At 42.5% G+C, this 21,883-nt stretch overlaps 1 protein-coding gene across 11 annotated transcripts in view; it reads right to left on the bottom strand.

Annotated features, from left to right (window-relative positions):
- The window catches only part of MTMR7 (myotubularin related protein 7), a 122,126-nt gene that overhangs the window by 64,059 nt on the left and 36,184 nt on the right, over positions 1–21,883 (bottom strand). For 7 of the 11 annotated variants that reach the window (XM_085002961.1, XM_085002967.1, XM_003134197.7 and 4 more), the window contains 2 exons: positions 7,600–7,722; positions 6,253–6,415 (listed from right to left, as the gene is read on the bottom strand). The exons of 1 other annotated variant lie outside the window; for it this stretch is intronic. In XM_085002961.1, the coding sequence (XP_084859087.1) occupies positions 6,253–6,415; positions 7,600–7,722 (286 nt within the window). Of the gene's footprint in view, positions 1–48; positions 113–6,252; positions 6,416–7,599; positions 7,723–14,347; positions 14,388–21,883 lie in introns of those variants that run through there. 3 more of the 11 variants (XM_085002968.1, XM_085002960.1, XM_085002963.1) reach the window with 3 other exon arrangements.

Below are 21,883 nucleotides of genomic sequence, written 5' to 3' on the forward strand. Positions count from 1 at the left end.
GTGAAGTCCTCAGCTGGGTGCCCCATACTCTGAGAAATGAAAAAGTACCATTAACACAGCTGTAAATTTTACTGAATATCTCCCATTCACACATTCTGTTCCTCTCAATTCCATCTTCTGCAAAATAGACAGTAGAATGTTCAAGTATCGATGGGGAGGTAGGTTAAAACCAAAAACAACCAAAGTAGGGCTGGAAAAACCTCCAGTCTTTACAGAATATGAATGGAGAGAAATATTTATCTGTACTGGAAACATGTTAAAGACTCCACTGGCTTCTCACATCACAAAGTGTGAGCCCTCACATCCAGCATAAACCATCTTTTGCTGCTAGTGGCCTGGCAGGTTTCACCAGCAGGTGCACTGAAGGCCTCGCCCTATGGGCCTTATGACTAGAAGGCACAAGAGCTCCTTCAGGAAGCAAATACTCAGCATGCCTTTGGACTGGGAATCGAATTGAATGTGCACCCCTAATCTTAAAATTTGAAGGAATTCCCGCCATGACACAGTGGGTTAAGAATTCTATTGCAGCAGCCTGGGTAGCTGTGGAGGTGCAGGTTCGATCCCCCTGTCCCCTACAGTGGGTTAAAGGCTCTGGCATTGCTACAGCTGAGTTACAGGTTGCAGCTGTGGCTTGGATTCAATCCCTAGCCCAGGAACTTCCATATGACACGGGTGCAGCCGTGAAATTAAAAAAAAAAAAAATTTTTTTTTCCAGAAAAAATTATCTGAAAGTCATTCTAGTATTTTACTTTATTTATCTACCTAAATCATATAATTGCTCAACAAATGCAGACCTGAAGGGTTTTCTATCTATTCAGAATGGAAAATGGCAATTTCTCAAATAGTCCATTAGATTAAGAATGAGTAGCATTTTGGCTATGTCTCTAGGAAGGCCCAATCAGTGTTTCCAGACTAAGTAGATAGCATGTGCTCCACCTGACCAGATACATGTGATGGGACTGTTTATTTTATTCTTTTTTTTTTTTTTTTTTTTTTTTTTGTCTTTTTGCCATTTCTTGGGCCACTTCCACAGCATATGGAGGTTCCCAGGCTAGGGGTCCAATAGGAGCTGTAGCCGCCCGCCTACACCACAGCCACAGCAACGTGGGATCCGAGCCACATCTACAACCTACACCACCACACACAGTTCATGGCAACGCCAGATCCTTAACCCACTGAGCAAGGCCAGGGATTGAACCCACAACCTCATGGTTCCTAGTCGGATTCATTAACCACTAGAGCCACGACGGGAACTCTGGGATTGTTTATCTTATGTTAAGGCCATTGTTCAGCATGAGCCTTAGAGCTCATCAATTTGATACATACTGCGCTCATCAACTCCTTCCCTCCGAGGTAATTCCACTTCCTACTTCCTGGAGAAGATTCAGGCCATCAAGTGGAAACCCTTTCCACTTGGAACCACCAAAAGCCTACAAATGGCCCTGTCTCTGCACCCAACCTCCGCTCCCTCCCTCCCAAAAGAAAGGAAATGGTATTCATTCCCCCAAATAAGAGAGCCTGTGGGCAGAAGAAAGCAATTAGGGAAAAAGAAATAACCTAGCTTGTTTCCCAGGAATTGGATTAAAAAGGTTATGAAGACAGAATATTTAGAAAAAAACATGGGGCCATTCTCTCTTGTTCTAGACCAACTGGGAGAAACATAATTTTGTAAGTATACTAAAATCCAAAGTCCTTTAAAAATCGAAAGGAAACTTGTAACAACCAATGTAAAACCTGAATAATATAATTCTACTATTGATAGTTACACATATTTTTTAAAAATCGAAAAGAGAAACGCACATGAATCATACCAGTGGACTGTGAAGGGTGAGGAAAGGAAAGGAAACGTCACCACAATCAAGAAAAAGACACAGCTGGGGGGGGAGGGGGTTCAGAACCCAAAGTAACAGAAGTTAAATTGCTCTCCATGCTCAACTTAACTTGGACAGCTTAGAATAAGTGTAGGAGTTCCCACTGCACTGCAGTGGAAACGCATCTGACTAGTATCCATGAGAATGCAGGTTCCGTTCAGAGGGTTAAGGAAGGATCCCATATTGCCTTGAGCTGGGGTGTAGGTCGCAGACACCGCTCAGATCTGGCATTGCTGTGGCTGTGGTGTAGGCTGGCAGCTGTAGCTCCGATTCAAGTTCTAGCCTGGGAACTTCCAAATGCTGCAGGTGTGGCCTAAAAAGTGAAAAAATAAATAAAATAAAAGTAAGATGAAAAACCATTTGAAGAGGGGTGAGAAGCTAACACAGCTATTACTGGGTTTTGCATATTTCAAATAAAAATAATGAGACCTTTCTGGCCTATTTTCAACAAACAAGTGTTCGGATTAAGCATTTGGAGTGTGGAAGCTTACGCTTAGCAGAAAAGGGCTACTGAACTCAGAGATTAAGATCATCAATAAGAAGGAAATTGTTACAGAAAAACTGCTCAGGCAGTAAGAAGAGCTGTCAAAAGTTAAATTAGGCAAATGAGACTGACTACATCAATGCTGAAAGTTTAAAAATCATAGTAAATATGCAGAAGAATTAGGATAAAATGGGCTGAAAAAATGCTATAATTTAGTAAAAAAAAATGGGAAAACAAACAATGGAGATGGTTTAAATATTAAAGGGCCCACTAACACTGCAGAGGGAAAGATAATTGATACAAAAATAAACAGCAGGGGGCAAATTAGAGGGAGGAGAAAAGAAAGAACATGGGAAAAAATGGAAGCCCTCTGAGAAATACGGGTCTTCTAATCAGAAAAACGTATACCCTTATTAGTGCATCATATCTACATCAGACCCAACACACACACATACACACACAGAGAGCCCTGCTCTGAGGCTACAACCCTAACCCTAACCCTCATTTTCTCATTTGGGCCACATCCCTATTTTAGCTCATTTCTTTATGAAGAATAAGGAACTTATTGGATTTGGCTGCATTACTTTTTGCTGGGATCTTTTACAGTCCATGATCGAATTCTTACCCATCTTAATTCATACAAAAGGCAAACCCATAAAACCTCGACAATTTTTTAGTCGTTTGATTGACTCTTATCCCAGAAATTGTAATTCGGTAAAGAGAGAGTCTCAAGAGCTTTGAAAATATCTCCTTCACAGGTCTTGACTTAAATGGACTCCCAAACCCTGCTTCTTTTGTTTAAAAAAAAATAGTGTCCTCTACAGGACCTTGGAGTTTAGCTGTGTCCATAAGGGGGACTGGAAATACATGAGTTGTATTGGTGACTAAGCACAACAACCACAGAGATCGATGTTGTGCTGCTAGAACTCATTCACTTCCCCACCACACACAGCCCTCCTCTGAAATACCTTGAGGAAGGACAAGGTATAATTTGTAAAACGTCCTGGGATGGTGCCACCCTACCCACAAAGGAGATCCACCTTTCTGACCTCCACCCAGATTCAAACCCTGCTTCCAAGGCTACCGGCTATCATATGTCCTAATTTTAGTCCTGCCTCTAACATCACACTGTGAAGCTGCTTGAATTCTATTTCCTCTTCCCACACTCATTAAAGTTCTATGTTTTATACAAACTGGCATTTCTAATTCCAATGTTTCTCAATGCTCATGGCTTTTAGAAAGTCTTCTACGGTAATGGCTTTAATTCAATTAACTGCTATGGTTTCTTTCTTCGGTCTCAGGCTACAGCTGATACCGAGCTCTCAAAACTTCATCTTTAAGAGAAAGTGTATATTTTTAAAAGCAGGGGAACACTGCGATTTTCCTCCCTGGGGACCCTGGCAATGTGAATCCAAGTGCTCGCTGTCATCGGGGGCCAGAGCCCTCACTGACACTGTGATCTACTCTTGTAGCTGCTCAGCCCTTTCCCGGTTCTCTGGGCTATTCCTACATCCCATTAATCCAGTCAGAGCACATTTATTACCCAGTCCATCCATTAACCAGTGACACAGAAACTGCTGGCGCACCACTTCTCTCTCATTCTCTGCTGCGTGCAACCTAACGCACATCTTCCCAGAACTTCGGCTCCAATTATAGTGTGCCCTCCAAAAAGTTCAACTGCTTTTCTGGCTAACTCTGCAGTTCTTTTCCACACACTGAGATGAAAAAAATCTCAACGGGCTCACTTGAAAGGGGAGCAAAGTCAAGTCAAACTGATGGGACTTTGAGCGCTCCCTGGCATCCCCTCCATCACTGGAGCTTCAGCTCTGGGCTCTTGACAAATGATATGGTTAAATCTTAAGAATCTGAGGACCTAACCAGATGCCTTGAAGAGTTTACAGTCACACTTGTTCCCCTGAATCAAAAAGCGTTTAGTTGGAGTTCCCGTCATGGCGCAGTGGTTAACGAATCCGACTAGGAACCATGAGGTTGTGGGTTCGGTCCCTGTCCTTGCTCAGTGGGTTAAGGATCCGGCGTTGCCGTGAGCTGTGGTGTAGGTTGCAGACGCGACTCAGATCCCGAGTTGCTGTGGCTGTGGCGTAGGCCTGTGGCTACAGCTCCGATTCGACTCTTAGCCTGGGAACCTCCATATGCCGCGGGAGTGGCCCAAGAAACAGAAAAAAAGACAAAACAAAAAACAAAAAACAAAAAACAAAAAAAAAAGCGTTTAGTGGAGTTCCCGTTGTGGCTCAGTGGTTAAGGAATCTGACTAGGAACCAAGCGGTTTCGGGTTCGATCCCTGGCCTCGCTCAGTGGGTTAAGGATCCTGCATTGCCACGAACTGTGGTGTAGGCTGCAGATGCGGCTCAGATCCCAAGTTGCTGTGGCTGCGGTGTAGGCCGGCGGCTATGGCTCCGATTCGACCCCTAGCCTGGGAACCTCCATATGCCACGAGAGTGGCCCTAGAAATAACAAAAAAGACAAAAAAGACAAAAAAAAAAAAAAGCGTTTAGTAAAGTAACTAGTAACACAATAATAGCACAACTATTAGTAAAGTAACCTTTTTTTTTCTCCCTTTTGGGCCGCCCCATGGCTTATGGAGCTCCAAGTCAGAGATCGGATTGGAGCCGCAGTTGCAACCTCAACCTACACCGTAGTTGCAACAACAACAGACCCTTCACCTACTGTGCTGGGCTGGGGATGGAACCTACATCCCAACACTCCCAGGATGCAGCCAATCCTGTTGCACCACAGCAGGAACTCCATCTTTTTCTTTTCTTTTTGTTTGTTTTCTAGTAAACTAACCTTATTAATGACTTCTGTGGAAACTCTATGTTACAATTATATAAATGATCTCCTTTCACTGTATATTCTCAGAACACTTAGATGGCTATTTCTTTTAAGCAAAAGAACACACTTCACACAAGCCACACACACAAGAGACACTTGTGTAGAATTTCTTAGATTTCTAGCATAGTAAGCTATAAATTTTTCAAACGTATAGCATAATAAACTATAAATCTGAAGACCCCTAGAGGAAGGCTCTATAACCAGAAAGTAACTGAGAACATACATTTTTCAAATCAGCCAAACATTCTTACCACAACATTTAAGAAGGTTTAGGAGAATCAACACAAACGTACCTCCAACATTCACTGATGCTAACAAAGATCTAGTTACGCCAACCTCGGGAAATACGCATCACTCTAAAAAGCAACCTTAAAAGAAACCAAACCTTAAAAGCCCCCAAATGGGCAAAACTGCGTTAGACCTGTTGGATATCTGTGTTTTCCACACACAACAACTTGCGGGTTTTCCCTTAGGCCTCAATCAAAGTGGCTTGATTACCACAGCATCAGAAAGACATGATTTTAAGATGATTTTTACCCTGGAAGGAAAACACAACTATAACCCCCTTGGAGGGAAAGTGAATCCTAAGAATAATGAAAGGGGTTCATATAGTAAGTGACTCAGACAAGGGCCCCAAAGACAAGAAAAGGTATCATTAGGATTTCTCAGCATCATCTCTGAACTCTGGGATAATGGGTAACTATTAAGTATCATCCATCTTTCTTTTTTTTTTTTCCTTTAGGGCCGTACTTGTGGCATATGGAAGTTCCCGGGCTAGGGGTCGAATCGGAGCTACAGCTGCCAGCCTACACCAGAGCCACAGCAATGCCAGATCCTAGCCGCGTCTGTGACCTACACCACAGCTCACGGCAACACTGGATCCTTAACCCACTGAGCGAGGCCAGGGATCGAACCCGCAGTCTCACGGTTCCTAGTTGGATTCATCTCCCCTGCGCTACGAAGGGAATTCTTCATCCATCTTTCTTCAGCATCACTTGTGAATGTCTCAGGAGCGGCCCCAGTGAAGGCCGAGCTGCTCAGCCCCACCTGGCCTTGCGAGGCGGATCAGAGAGATGTACACGTCATGGCAGTCTCTTTCCTGCGGGATGACGAGTTGTAAGAGCTGAAAGTTCTTGCAGCGAATGAGCAGAGGGCACCCAGTAGCAGTTGTCGCCTGTTTCTCGATGGTGGAAATCTGGCTGTGAAGAATCTACAAGCAAAAGTTAACGTGGATAAATAAGCACACATCACAGCCACACACAACAGAACATAACACAGAACACCGAGCCACACAGGTAGATAAGAAACGCTCCTGGCCCTTTAGCTGGCTTGCACTCAGATGACAAGAAGTGAGATGTTTGGGAGAAGAACCAATGGTCTGAATTTATCATTTTATTTTTCCAGGCCAAGTTTTCTGGTATCCAAGCTAATTACATGAAGCAAATTATTCTGGATATAATTCTGCACAGGCCCAGGTAAGGAGCATTTGGGTAGTCAAATGTTGAAATGCAATGAATAGCTAAAATTAAATAAGGTCAAGAAGTTAGTAAAATAAACTTTGCAATCAACAAAAATTAGAGACAGCTCCCCTGGGAGGGGCCACCATGCTCCTTAATTCCACATGGAATGCTTGAGTTCAATAGCAACTTGAGATTGTTGTTTTCTAAGCTGTTGGTGGTCAGGCAGGCTGCAGAGATTTATTTTGAAGGAAGTCAGGCTGAAGTGCTCTGGCATTTCAGGAGGGTCTCTGCTCAGCCCTCAGTAGCAACACTTCATTCTTTAAATTCCTCTCCAGGAAGTAGTACCTGCCACCTCCTGCTGAAAACATAAAGTCTACAGAATACAGAAAAGGCAAAACCTACAATTCAGGGATTCTGGTTCTGGTCACAGTGTCATGGCTAAATGGCTATGTCAAATAACAACTATCTATTGGTCTCACTATTGTGTAGCAGAAATACCTCATGATGGACTCTTCCCTAGATCTTTTCTTTTTTCTTTTTAAAGTTATGAGGAAACTGCCACCAATAATAAAATGACTAAATGGCCTGCAATACAGGATCCTACAAATAAAGCAGACCGCAAATAAAGAGCTATATAAATGCTGTACCTGGTACACAAACATTACTGAACCTCTACTTGACAGCGGTGCCATGAAGCGCCTCTATCTCTGGCCATCTCTATGTCTGTCTTTGATGATGTTCAAATAATCAGTGTTTAAAGTGAGTAAACAGATCAAGCGGATGTGACTCTGTACAGAAAAAGACAAAACTCACATTCCAAAAAGAGTCCTCTGAACACCCAAACACCAAAATCCCACCCTCCTCACCCTGAGGACAAAGGAATGGAGGGTCAAACAATGGAAAACACTTAGAGCCAAAAATAAGGAACGCATACCCATGTTTCCTTTCTTGTGTCAGGTGCATTTTCCACAAATATGACATGAGTAGCCGTCAAATACAAAGTACCGAGGGCCGCTTTTTTAGAAGATATTCGATCTACCAAGCGGACATTTTCAACCTAGAGAAATCAGTTTGACAGGGTTATAGTAAAGAAAAAGGGCTACTCACAAAAAAATTAATGAGTAGGTAATCTCATGCTTAATCCAAATATGATTTTGAAAATTCTCCCAATAATAAAAACCCAAACTTACCCATTTAATTCGATCTCAGAATGATTCTGTACATCAAAAGATAAAAGCTCACCAATTCCTTATATATAACCTTAAATGCACCACAAAAGATGAATAGACCTATTCTCGAAGAATATCCTTTCTGTGTTTTAAATAGGTCCACACTTTTCCTTCGCTATAATTACTGTAATTCTAATTTAAGGCAGGAAGTGTACACATGCAAGTTGAGACTACACAGTAACTATGTATGAACTACATTCTACTAAAGAAAAAATAATGTATTTTCCTGCATTTCTCAGTGGTAGAAACAGCCCCAAGGCTGTTTGTTTCCATATAAACTAGGAGGGAATACAAATCTACACATAGGAGCAAAACTATCAGAGAGATGTTCTGCATGCTTACCAAGAAAACCTACCAAGTTACAATGCTAATATTTATGTCAAAAATCTTTCTAATAAATAGAATTCTCACCCCTGAGGTAAAATTCAAACTGTTAGACTTCTGGAAATAATGTTTATCAAACACATATCTCTTGGGAGTTCCTGTCGTGGCACAGTGGTTAGCGAATCTGACTAGGAACCATGAGGTTGCAGGTTCCATCCCTGGCCTTGCTCAGTGGGTTAAGGATCTGGCATTGCCACGAGCTGTGGTATGGGTCGAAGATGTGGCTTGGATCCCGAGTTGCTGTGGCTCTGGCGTAGGCCGGCGGCTACAGCTCCAATTCGACCCCTAGTCTGGGAACCTCCATATGCCGCGGGAGTGGCCCAAGAAAAGGCAAAAAGACAAACAAACAAATAAACAAAAACACATATATCTCTTAAATGTAGAGCAATTTCAAGAATATATGCCTTGAATGTATATTATGTGTGACTGGGTCACTACGCTGTACAGAAGAGACTGACAGAACACTGTAAACCAACTATAATGGAAAAAAATCATTTAAAAATTAAAAAAAAGAATATATGCCATGGAATCATTCCAATATGACATGTAAAGGAAATGACAAGATAATCTCTACAGGGCAAGAGATGACTGAAACAAGAACAACTCTAATAAGGCAGAGCCATCACAGCCACAGGATGAAGGTTCCAGCAATGACGGCCGACTTGGTGATGCTACTTCCTACTGCCAAGGATCAACCACCGATCAGACACTGGCTCATCCTTCATTTCTCAAATGAGGGTACTTATTCCTCCCTGAGGCAGCTTAGGAAACTCCAGTCTCTCATGACTTTGATTTGCATTTCCCTAATGGTTAACGATGTTAACATCTTTTCAGGTGCACACTTGTTTTTAATGGGAACACTTGCATATTTGAAAAAAAAATCAGTTTAATAATGATTTTTTTTTTCTTTTTTGGCTGCACCCATAGCATGTGAAAGTTCAGGGGCCAGGGATCAAACCCATGCCACAGTAGCAACTGGAGCTGCTACAGTGACAATGCCAGATCCTTAACCTACTACTTCACAGGATTTCTTAATCTTTGAAGAACTCTTAGATTCTTGGTATATGATCAACTTGGAAATGGTGTATTAATGTTTTAATATTGCTTATATTTTATCTGCTATAATTGCTTTATTTTTGTTTTCCTTTTTGAGCTTTTTGTCTCTATGCTTTTAAGAAAGATTAGTCTATATTAGCCTACTTGTGCTACTTTTCTCAGGTAAAATCATCACGGTTATGATTACATAAATTAATTAGGAAGTTTTCAACATACAAATTACTTAGCATTTGAAGCAAATATAGAAAAAACTCTTTAATAATTCTTTCATTTTTTTGTGCAGTTGATCCGTTCAATTTTTTTTTTTTTTTTTTACTAAATCTCATTTTGACATCTATTTTCTTTTCAAATTATCTTTTTATTGCTGATTTTCAAATTCTTACAATCTTTTAATTCTTGTCTCTGGGTAAATCCCTATCCCCTCCTTCCTTCTCTCATCCCTAATACTGTGAAGTACAACCTTACTTTTTTGTAATTAGATATGCAAAGGTTTTTCTTTCAAGTCACAGGTCTTATATTGATCAACTTAATTTTTCACTTTTCTAATTGTTAATTTCTGCTTGTGTTTGTTAATAAATGTTTTCTTTCCTTGGATCTATCATGTGGTTCTGTTTTCTTTGTTCATTTCTAAATTCTGAGATTTCACAGCTCGTTAATTTTCATTCTTTCTGATTAATAATAACCTTTAAGCCTAATCATCGTCTTCCAAGTAAATCCTGCATCTTAAAGAGTTTTGTTTGCAGTATTATCATTCTTCTTGCTTTCTAGGTAGTTTACAACTCTAGTTTGTGTTTTTGTTCCCACCTCCACCCATGGCATATGGAAGTTCCTGGGGCAGGGATCGAATCTGAGCCACAGCTGCAGCAACGCCAGATCTTTAACTCATAAGCCAGGCTAGAGACTGAACCCATGCCTCCACTGTGACCTAAGCTACTGTGATCATATTCTTCATTCACTGTGCCACTGTGGAAATTCCTATAACTGCAATTTCTATTTCTTCTTTGACCCAAGAGTTTTTAAAGACAGTTCTCCTACTGTAACAGCACAAAGAACCATATCCAATCTCTTATGACAGAACATGATGGAAGATAACGTGAGAAAAAAAAATGTATGGGAGTCTCTGTTGCGGTGAGGTAGAAACGAATCCGACTAGGAATCATCAGGTTATGAGTTCAATCCCTGGCCTCGCTCCGTGAGTTAAAGCCCTGGCATTGCTGTGAGCTGTGGTGTATGTCACAGATGCAGCTTGGATCTGGCATTGCTGTTGCCGTGGTGTAAGCCGACAGCTGCAGCTCTGGTTTGACCCCTAGCCTGGAAACTTCCATATGCTGTGGGTGTGACCCTAAAAAGCAAAGAAAGAAAAGAAAGGAAAAAAAAAAGAATATATACATATATATATATATGTATGACTGGGTCATTTTGCTGTATAGCAGAAATTGACACAACATTGTAAATCAACCATATTTTGATAAAAAGTAAATAAATAAAACTACCTATCTGGGAGAAAACAGTAAATTTTTCAATCCCACATGATTGGATTTTTTAAAAAATACTTCTATTCCCATTTTATTTTATTTTTTTGGCCACCCTCAGCATATGGGGTTCCTGGGGCCAGAGATCAAATCCAAGCTGCAGTTGCTGCAGTGGCAACACCAGATCCTTAAACCACTGTGCTGGGCTGGGGGATTGAACCTGTGTCCTGGTGCTGCAGAGACGCCACTGATCCCATTGCACCACAGTGGGAACTCCAACTGGATTATTTTATTTAAACTTTTCATTTTGAATAAGTATGAAAAAGATATTACAGAAGAGACTGGGAGGAGAAAAGCAAGGGGATATATTATTTTTAGGACATTTCTATGGGGGAAAAACTCATTTGCATGTTGAAATGTGTCTAGCTAAATTAACCAGAGGTGCAGCGGTGATGTATCAGTTAACAACATCTAAACGTGGAACATTAATAATTTTCTCTGCACTTAGGACCAATGAAACAAAACTTTATCAGGGTAACCATTCTGAACATAAGATAATACTTTGTGGCCAAAATATTTAGTATGGATTATTCTCCCTATAGAAGTGAAGAAAGATTAGATTATTTTTAGAAAATCTCAGTGGAACAGAACAAGGTTCACAGATGGTGGTAACACTTAATGAGATTTTTCCATGTCTTTTTGTTAACTTTGGATGCCTCTGCAGGAAAATTACATTTCAAGATTCAGCCATCGTTCTCACAGGTCTCACAGCTGTCAGAAGTAATTCTGAAGTAGAAGGAGGAAATAAGAAATAAAAATGAGGGAAACACCAACAGCATGATTTCCCAGTGATGTAATAAAAGAAATGAGTAATAAAAATTAAAATTCTATCATCTGAGAAATTCTGTGAAGATGGAAAGCACTGTTCAGGGACCATTCCATGGTTTACACTAAGATAGCCAGAACACTCTTGACTTCGACACTACAGTCAGTCAATTCTAGATAAATGAAATAAATTTGCAAAGTTCCTGTCGTGGCTTAGTGGAAACAAATCTGACTAGCATCCATGGGGACGCAGGTTCGACCCCTGGCCTTGCTCAGTTGGTTAAGGATCGGCATTGTGGTGAGCTATGGTGTAGGTTGCAGACGTGGCTCAGATGCCACGTTGCTGTGGCTGTGGTGTAGGCTGGTGGCTACAGTTCTGATTAGATCCCTAGCCTGGGAATTTCCATATGCCATGGGTGTGGCCCTGAACAGACAAAAAAAAAAAAAATTCAGAGTTTTGACACCATCCTGAAGACCCACTGCTTCAATAACTCTGCCTCACTGTTTAACTTAATTCTACCTCATCTACACATATAACAAACTACAGGGTAATAGGGCCTCTTTCACACTTGGAGAGAGAATGACTCTTAGGAAACTACCAGATTCCTGAGACAAAGTTATGGCAATTCATGTGCACGCTCCCAGAACACCATACTTCAAGACATACTCAGTATTCATACTCTGCAAATGGCTGTTGATCTCTGCAAAAGATATTGCAATGTACCATTGACTCTTGGACGTACATTTTTCTCATTCTGAAATTTATAAAAATGGAATGCACCCTGTGATTAACATGGTAAGAAGCTGCTGTGTCGCTTAATTGGCAGCGCTGTTTTTCTTTTTCTGTGGTACATAAAATCTCAGTGCATCTTACAGTCACCAATGCCTCAGATTTGCTGATATGAAGTTGAGTTTTTAGTCACTGGCATGTAAGTGATTTTTGAAATCATGGGACTGGAGGAAGTTTCCTAGGGAGAGGATGTAGAATAAGAAGAAGAGAGATCTGAAGAAATTCAGTGTTTAAAGCTCCGAGGGAAGAGGAGGAATCAGAAAAGCAAACTAGGGAGGATGGGCCAGTTAGGAGGAAAATCAGGAGAGGGCACTGTCAGGGGAGAGTGTGCAGAGGGTGTGATTTAAGAGAGAGAGTGGGAGTTCCCACTGTGGGTCAGCGGGTTAAGAATCTGACTAGTATCCATGAGAACATGGATTTGATCCCTGGTCTTGCCCAGTGTGTTAAAGGATCTGGCACTGCTACAAGCTGCAGCATAGGTGACAGATGCAGCTCGGATCCTGAGTTGCTATGGCTGTGGTGCAGGCTGGCAGCTGTAGCTCCAATTTAACCCCTAGCTCAGGGACTTCCATATGCCTCAGGTGCAGTCCTAAAAAGGAAAAAAAAAGAGAATGTGTGTGTTTATGCTGAATGGGGTTGAGAGATCAAGTCAGGCAAAAACTGTAACATGCCCACTGGACTTAGCGACATGAAAGATGCAGGGAAGGTGGTGGGAGTCCTGAGATCGGAAGCCATAGCACAACAGCTGGAGAGTAAGCTCACCAGCACTAAGACAGAGAGATTCAAATCTTGTGGATAACGGGCCAGAAGCCAGAGCAGGTAGCCTGACTCAAATGCCATCCCAGAACAGCAAAACCAGAGCATTCCAAGAGCTTTCCAGAAGCAATGGGCACGTCAAGACAAAGAAGCCTGTATTGCCAACCAGAAGGCATCTCACATTGTGATGTACACGGGAAGTAAAATCATTCCCACTTGGCAGAGAAATACCTTTTAAAGGATTAGGAAAAGGAGCTGAGGCTTATTGGGCAAGAATTTGATTATCCTGCTTAGGCTAAAGTCTCCCCAATCCTAAAAAGCTTTCTCCTCCGGCTTTTAAAACTGGCCTTTTTAAAAATTATGATGCATGTACTTCTTTACGCAATGTTTAAAAATTCAGAAATACAGAAAGAAAGAAAATCATCCCCAGTCTCATAATCCAAACACAAGCACTGTGAATCTTTCGGTGTACTTTAGAAAATCTTTTTTTTTTTTTTTTCTTTTTGTCTTTTTGCCTTATCTAGGGCCGCTCCTGCAGCATATGGAGGTTCCCAGGCTAGGGGTCTAATCAGAGCTGTAGCCGCTGGCCTACGCCAGAGCCACAGCAATGCGGAATCCAAGCTGAGTCTGCAACCTACACCACAGCTCACGGCAACGCCAGATCCTTAACCCACTGAGCAAGGCCAGGGATCGAACCCACCTCCTTATGGATACTAGTCAGATTGATTAACCACTGAGCCATGACGAGAACTCCTAGAAAATCTTTATACCTTATTTTCAGTGTTTTTGATTAGGTGGCAAAGTGCCAGGGGAAAGAAACCCTGGAATGGAGAGGAAAAATCTCATCTCAGCCTTTTACTTTACAGAACCTTTCCTTTGCCCCAAATCTTCAAGAAAGTCGGTTGTATACCTTACTGTCTTCTTCGACTGGAGAAGGGCTGTGTAATTAAGTAAGAGGCAGGTTTTAACTCAGCACAGTTGAGTCACGGAACGCAGATGCATAAATGGGTAGTGAAACAATCTTTAACCTGAACTAATTCAGTGGGAGCCCAAGATTATGCAAGAGGAGACTGTGACGATATAAACACCCCTGCGAGCCAGGAGAAATTCTCGGGGGGAGCTTTGGACCTTTGAAGAGAAGAGAATGAAGGTATTCAAAATAACTCTTACCAGCATCTCACGGATCAGACCAATCCCCACTGTCCACTGGCTTCTGGAAAAGTCGCCCAAATAGTAATAATAAGAACAATAAATATGCTTAGACGACATACTGGCTGCCCCACACTATACTATTTCTCTGTGTATCTGACCTCAGTTAATACCCACAATAACTCCATGAGTTAGGTCCTCTCATAAGCCCCACGGCTAAGAGCCATGAGCAATCTCCCCAGGTCAAGCAAGGCTTGGTCTGGAGCTAAGGGCTGTACCTGGCAAGGCTTGGCCTGGAGTTAAGGGCTATCCAGCTCCAAAGGCCAAGCTCATGGGTCACCAAGGCTGTGAACTCTGGTGAAGACCTCTGAGGTCATTCTAATTCTGCTACTCCAAATTAATATGTTTAGGATAATCGGCTAAAAATCATGTTAAGCAACTTTATGCATGAAATTAGTATTTAAAAATAGAATGCTTTTGACAGAAAGTATCCGCGTTCAAGGACTCAGAGGCTATTATTCTCATGGGTCTTTCTTAAGAAATGTGCTAGAGAACAGGCTCCAAAATAAATAAATAAATAAATAACTGCAGTGATATCAACATAAGAACTGGTGGATAAGGTTAAACATAACTATTTATAGAACTAAGACAAAAATGAAGGCAAAAAGGGAGAGAAGACTGGATGTAACGGCCATCTGATTATAAAATGTAGAAATACTACAACTAGTAAAATGGGAGTGATATGGGAAAAACATCTGCAAAATAACTGTACTTAGTAATTATATTGCTGTGACTATTGTTTTCTGAGACTTCTACATAGAATCAAGTAACTGAGTAATTTTAAAAATGGATGCTTGAAATCAAAAATTATACTGTAAAACTATATTCATAAACCATTATTCCATTATTAAAATATTCTTCTTTGAGATAAACCCAAAGACAGAAAGCCTGCAGATGGGGTAGGAGAGCCCGGATGTTGGCACAAGGAGATGTTCGGGATTCTCGGAACCAAAAGAAAGAAATATCCACCTCCACTCAGCAAAATGCCTTTGTGTAAGACAGCGTTGGCTTCTGGGAAGAAGAAAAGGGTGACTAAGACGAAGCCTTTGTCCATCCCGAAGAATCTTACAGACTCAGTGGGAGAGACTGTGCCCCAGTTTAATGGCCTTTTCATTCCCATCCCTGCTTTGCTGCGGTTAGACTGAAGGAAACAAAGGTTTCATAAGCTTTTCTAGGCCGAGGCTGAAAAGCCTCAGTGAAAGCACCAGGCCCTTCGGGAACAGCACTGCCAGGCCTGAGGCAGGACAGTCGGCCTGGAACACAAGGGCAGCGGGGTCCTTCCTGGCCACTGGGAGTCAGGAGGCCCCATAAATCACAGGGAGACTGAGCCTCTCCTGGGCACCACCTCCCAATGTCAATGCAAATGGAACAGAAGCGTTTACTTCCTACCCTGGGGTTTGGCTCAAACTGGTCAAATACTGGACAAGTGAACATTCTCGGGTTCTGGAATCAGCTCTGACTATCTGGAAAAGAAAAACTCTCTGGAGAACAGGGAGTTCCAAAGTGCAGGGTAGGTTAACCTTTTTTCTTTTTTTCTTTTTTTGGTCTTTTTAGGGCCGCACCCATGGCATATGGAAGTTTCCAGGATAAGGGTCAAATCAGAGCTGAAGCTGCCAGCCTACACCATGGCCACAGCAACACAGGATTCAAGCCACGTCTGAAATCTACACTGCAGCTCACGGCAACACCAGATCCCCAAGTCACTGAGCAAGGCCAGGGATCAAACCCGCAACCTCATGGACACTATGTTGGGTTCTTAACCTGCTGAGCCACAATGGGAACTTGAGGTTTAGCTTTTATTGAAAAAAAGGAAAAGGAATGGTACAAGCCACTGGTTTCACTTGAGCCAAACACCAAGTCCTCCATACTGTATAAATTAGGCTGAAGGTCATTGCCAATCACTTGAGGGCAGAGATCCAGAGGTTGTAGAACAGGGAGAAATCAAAATGTCTGCAGCAGCCAAAACTGAAGACAAGTTTATGTTCTAATCTAAGAAAAGCAACTAGATAAATAGTTCGTCGTGCTAAATTTGGTATCCTGACATTTTCTAACTCCAGCAACATTAAAAGTAAAGTATTTGTCTGCAAGTCAAGGGGCCTGGGCTCTGGTTCTGGTTCTGAAATGGAATTGTTGGGCCCAGACTGCTGAGCGACTCTCTGTGGGTCCTGACTTCTGGAAAGGACCGACTGGGCATTTAACACCTTTCCGCACTCTCACAAGTCGCCCTCCTAACTCAGAGGGGTTTCAGAAAGACACACAAAACTGCTGTGAAAATGCATACAATAATGATTCGATATCAAATCCCAAGAAATTCTGCCACTCACTACCATGGTTGGCCAACAAAACTACTGTGATTTCCCAAGGAAAGGAGGCACCAGCCGCAGCAACGAGAGAGTCTACAACACAACACGCTCTCAGACCGGCCCAGAGGCTGCACAGAGGCCCAGTGCTCGACACCTCTGGGTGAGACCACCACTACACTTGGCTCCTTCTCAGACTCCGGGCTGCCCACCCAACCTGAGCTCCTCTCCTCTTTCATCCTAGAGGATCAGGGCTGTGAGGTAACGGCTGCCTGAGAATCCCAGGAGAACTTGGAAAGGCTTCCTGAGTTACTTCTACCTTTGATACCTATTATTTGGTTTTAAGCCTGAATTAATGAAGCATCTTACAGTGTTTAAAAGAAAGTATTCTGGTTGCCTTTAACAAATGATTTTAAACTGTATCTTCTTCTTCTTTTTTTAAAGTACTGTTCCTCGTCTTAATGCTCATAAAATTCTTTCTGATAAAGATGAGAGACCATTACATAAAATGTATGGGGTTTTTGTTTGTTTGTTTTGTCTTTCTAGGGCCAAACCTATGGCATATAGAAGATCTCAGGCTAAGGGTCAAATTGGAGTTGCAGCTGCCAGCCTACCCCACAGCCACAGCCACAGGGGATCCAAGCAGTGCCTATGACCTACACCACAGCTCATGGCAACGCCAGATCCTTAACCCACTGAGCAAAGCCAGAGATCAAACCCCAGAGTCCTCATGGACACTAGTTGGGCTTGTTACTGCTGAGTCACAATAGGAACTCCCATAAAATGTGTGTTTACAACAGAATGCCAACCTGATTTTTGAAAACATCGTATTTTACAATAAATCCAGCCAGCCAGCCTTTTTCTTTCTTTCTTTCTTTTTTTTTTAACAATCTTTAATGGTGACACTCAGGCTCCAATGTCACACAGACCCATCTGGCTTCATAGTGCCCAGCCATCAAATTCCCACACCACTGGCCAGAAAGTTGCCAAGTGACAAGGAGGGCTTGTACAGAAACCAAACCTGAGACCATGACAATGAAGAGAACCTAGACGTACAGGCAGAGTCCATTTTCCCTGAAATGCTCTTCACAGCATGTGAGCCACAAATGTGGGGACGCACGACACAAAAATGAGCCTCAACACCGCTATTTCAAAGGCAGATCCATCACCTGGGCAGCCCTTAAGCACAGGGATTAGGCAGGGTGGCAGGGCCGCAAGATGGGGGCACAGAAGCTTCAGAGGAGGGGCCAGCCTGGGACACACACAGTCCTGGCTTCCAGCAGTGCCCGTACCCTCACCCACTAACTGCTGAGAATCACAGTGATCAGGCCAATCCAAGACTAACTTTCCGGAAAAGCTGACAGGTGATAAAGAAAGCATGATGGAGGAAGATCCTCCCAACTTCTTCCTTGAGCAGAAGGGGTGAAAAAAGGAAGGGTAATAATAACTGCAATACTGGCAGGAGTTCCCATCATGGCTCAGTGGTAATGAACTTGATTAGTATCCATGAGGACTCAGGTTTGATCTCTGGCCTTGCTTAGTGGGTTAAGGACCTGGCGTTGCCATGAGCTGTGGTGTAGGTCATAGGCACGGTTCAGATCCCATGTGGCTGTGGCTGTGGTGTAGGCTGGCAGCTGCAGCTCCAATTTGACCCCTAGCCTGGGAACCTCCATGTGCTGTGAGTGCAGTCCCAAAAAGACAAAACAAACAAAAAAACCCCACAATACTGGCTACCATTTCCTGAGCAACTACTGAGTGTCAGGTACGGTGGTAAGTGTTGTCCACACACTATTCCCAGCCCTAGCTGAAAGGCAGGCAGAGTGATCCCATTTAACCAGGGCCCGTGGTAAATCAACTACCCTGCAGCGAGAAGGCAGCAGAGCCAGATTTCAGACCAGGAGTGTCTGACCCCACAGCTGCCTCCCTAGATCTCTCCCACACTTCAGCCCCTCAGTCCAAGCCTAACGTTGTAAATTAATGGGTCAAAAGCCCAGTCTCCATTTTCCCTAAAATTTCAGTGAGAGTTACACCGTTAACAAGTAAAAAGTTCTGGCTGAGCCAAGGCACTGATAATTTGGTGTAGAGCCTTAAGTTAAAATAGCCATGTGGGAGTTCCCATCGTGGCTCAGTGGTTAACGAACCTGACTGGTATCCATGATCCCTGGTCTTGCTCAGTGGGTTAAGGATCCAGTGTTGCCATGAGCTGTGCTTTAGGTCGAAGACGTGGCTCGAATCCCTAGTTGCTGTGAATGTGGCTACAGCTCCGATTGGACCCCTAGCCTGGAAACCTCCATATGCCACGGGTGTGGCCCTAAAAAGACAAAATAAAATAGCCATGTGAATTGCATATGTTCACTTCATCTGGTCTGGAGGGGTGCACACAGCACCCCCACCCCCCACGGTACTGAGGAACCCAGGAAACCCCAGCTCCCAGGGGTCCAGGACCAGCCCAACAGGAGTCTTGACATGTGCACGGGCAAGTTCCACATCATAAGGTGCAATGACCTCCTGCAGCAGCGGAAGAACCGTGTCAGGAATCAAGCTGCTCTTCTACCTAGCCATGTATTAACTGCAGCAATGTTTTATTTATGGAAGAAGTCCCTGTGTTGCTAAGTAGGATATTTAAGCTTGAACCCAGACCTCCTGGACAATGAATGATTCCACCTGTGAGTAAACGCATGTGTGAAAGGAAAAGAGAAAAAGCAGCCATCTCAGTAGTAATGCATAAACAGTGCTTATTGGCAAACAAATCCATACCAGAGACTTGAGAGATTTCATTCTCATTCCCACTGAATGCACACTTCATGTTCCCTGTTAGCCTAGTGGTAACAACAGAGTTTGCAAGAAAGATGGGCTTCTCAATTATAGTTGCAAAATATTTTGATATAGAAAGAGAGAAAGGGAAGCAATAAAAAATTCTTCAGACCATTCAGAATGGTTATAATCTCTTACAACAGCGAAAAATAAGCATTCGATTTTTCCAAATATTTTTGGCTGCTCCTACATGTAGAAGTTCTGGGACCGGGGATCCAATCCGAGCCACAGTGATGACCTGAGCCACAGCAGTGACAATGACAGATCCTTAACCCACTAGGCAACTAGGGAACTCCTAATATTTCCAATGTGAAAAGAAGAATTCTTAGTACTCTACTGTATACTTTAAAAGTTGCTAAGAGAGCAGATCTTAAAAGTTCTCATCACAGGAAAAAAAAAAGCTAACTATGTGAGGTGATGAATGTTAACTAATATTGTGCTAATCATTTTGCAATACATACATATATCAAATCATTATGCTCCACATCTTAAACTAATACAATGTTCTATGTCAACTATATCTCAATAAAACTAGAAAAATAAAATCACATGATAAAAGCTTACATAATACATTTGCAAGAAAATTTTTAGCTTAAAAAAATGTAAAGATACACTTTTTCCTAGTTCCATAAAGTTTCTTGACCACATAAACAGGGTAATCACAAAACTTTTCAGGAGTTTTCTAGTCCAGCCATTTGGCAGAAAACTGAGAAACACCAATCTTTCTCCCAAAAGGCAGATTTAATCTGTTTAAAACTATAAAACCAATGAAAGTCTTTTCCCAGGACCATTTTATTCAGAGGTCAGATATTGGAGAAGAACAGAGGGAAAGGCAAAAATCACAAAGCACAATCCAAGAAAATATATGGCATGCAACCAGAAGAAATACTTAAGACATTCTGCCCTTCGTAAAGGCCACAAAATATCTTTTATATAACACAGAGAAAGATGCTGGTGGATACACACATTTAGACTGCATGAAAAGAATCCTATTTTCAAGTTTCCTAAAAAAACTCATTTAAAAATGTATCCTGCTATGAAGCTAAATTATCTTCTAAAATATAGTCAATAGAGTCAGATATAATATAAAGCAAGGCACCTATTAAAAATCCCTGAGACAGCTGCCATCCATCACTTTAAGCCCTTTTTAATTTAATTAATTTACAAATGAATGTTATTAATCTGTTGAGTATTTTGTGCTAGGGACCCAGACTAGTTATCCAAAAAGTCCTAACTAATGACACTGCCTGCAGATTATCAGACTCTACCACTATCTGTCAGGACTCTTCCAGGAGCAAGGGACAGAAATCTCAACTTGATATGGCTTCAGCCAAAAGGGATTTTAGGGAAGCATTTATCCATAAAGATCAGACTGGCCAGGGGCTCAAACCCCAGCCCTCGCCCTTGTCTCTCGGCAAGGCCCCCTCCCTCTCTGCCAGCTCCGGGCTCTCGGCTCACGGCTCACGATGGCTCCAAAAACCCAGCCTCATTAGCCAGTTTCCCTGCAGCCCAGGCAGTTCCGCTGCATTTCACTGGGTCCCACCCTTAGCCTTAAGCCAGTCAAGTGATCACGGGAATGACCTGAGGAGTGGCGGGATTTGAGCCACATCAAAATCCCATGGCCTGTGGGCAGAGCAGGCAAATACAGATGATGAGCAAGGCAGCCAAAGCCCAGCATCTGTCTGTCACACACTCTGTTCCCAGGCCGTCACCCAAGCAGTCATCCTACCTCACACCTTTGTCACATCACACCACGTTGAAAGCCCCAGTGGTTCCTGCTGCTGATTAGGATCTTCCACAACCTGGCCCTACCTTACCTTTTCAGCGGGTTCCTTTTTTAATCCCCAAACCATAGCCAATATCATATCAATAATCGCCACTGATTATTCTCCAAAGATGTACTGATCCACCAGAATCTGTGTACTGCAGATAAGCCCTCATTCTGTTTTTGCTCCTTCAGCATCTTCTCACCTATAGAGCCCGAATCTTCAACCTTACTTCCTCCAGCACCAACTTTTCTCTGGACAGAGCCAGTTTCAACTGGGCTAACTGAAGTAGGAGGGTTCAGGTTTGGAAAGACTAAAACCTCATCTGAAATAGACCCATAATCCAAGGACTTTAGACTGATCCACAGGCACATATTGGTCAAAAAGTTCACTCCAGGAATCTTGATCTAATTTTCAAAAGTAAGAGGTAAGAGAATGAATGGGTTTATCCAGACTATTCTGTAATGCTGGTTGTACAAAAGAACACCAAATATAAATAAAGATCCTGACACTGCACGCATGTTAGCAGGATGGTTAGTGCGTCAGCTTTCAAAGTGAAGAACCTACATATTTCCCCGACTTGCCGGAAAATTTAAGACCTTCCTCCACCCAGGAAT

The sequence above is a fragment of the Sus scrofa genome, chromosome 17, assembly GCF_054392235.1.
Source record: "Sus scrofa isolate SSC_HxYL_T2T_F1_AM1 chromosome 17, Sscrofa_HxYL_maternal_Yorkshire_Landrace_v2.0, whole genome shotgun sequence".
Taxonomy (NCBI): domain Eukaryota; kingdom Metazoa; phylum Chordata; class Mammalia; order Artiodactyla; family Suidae; genus Sus; species Sus scrofa.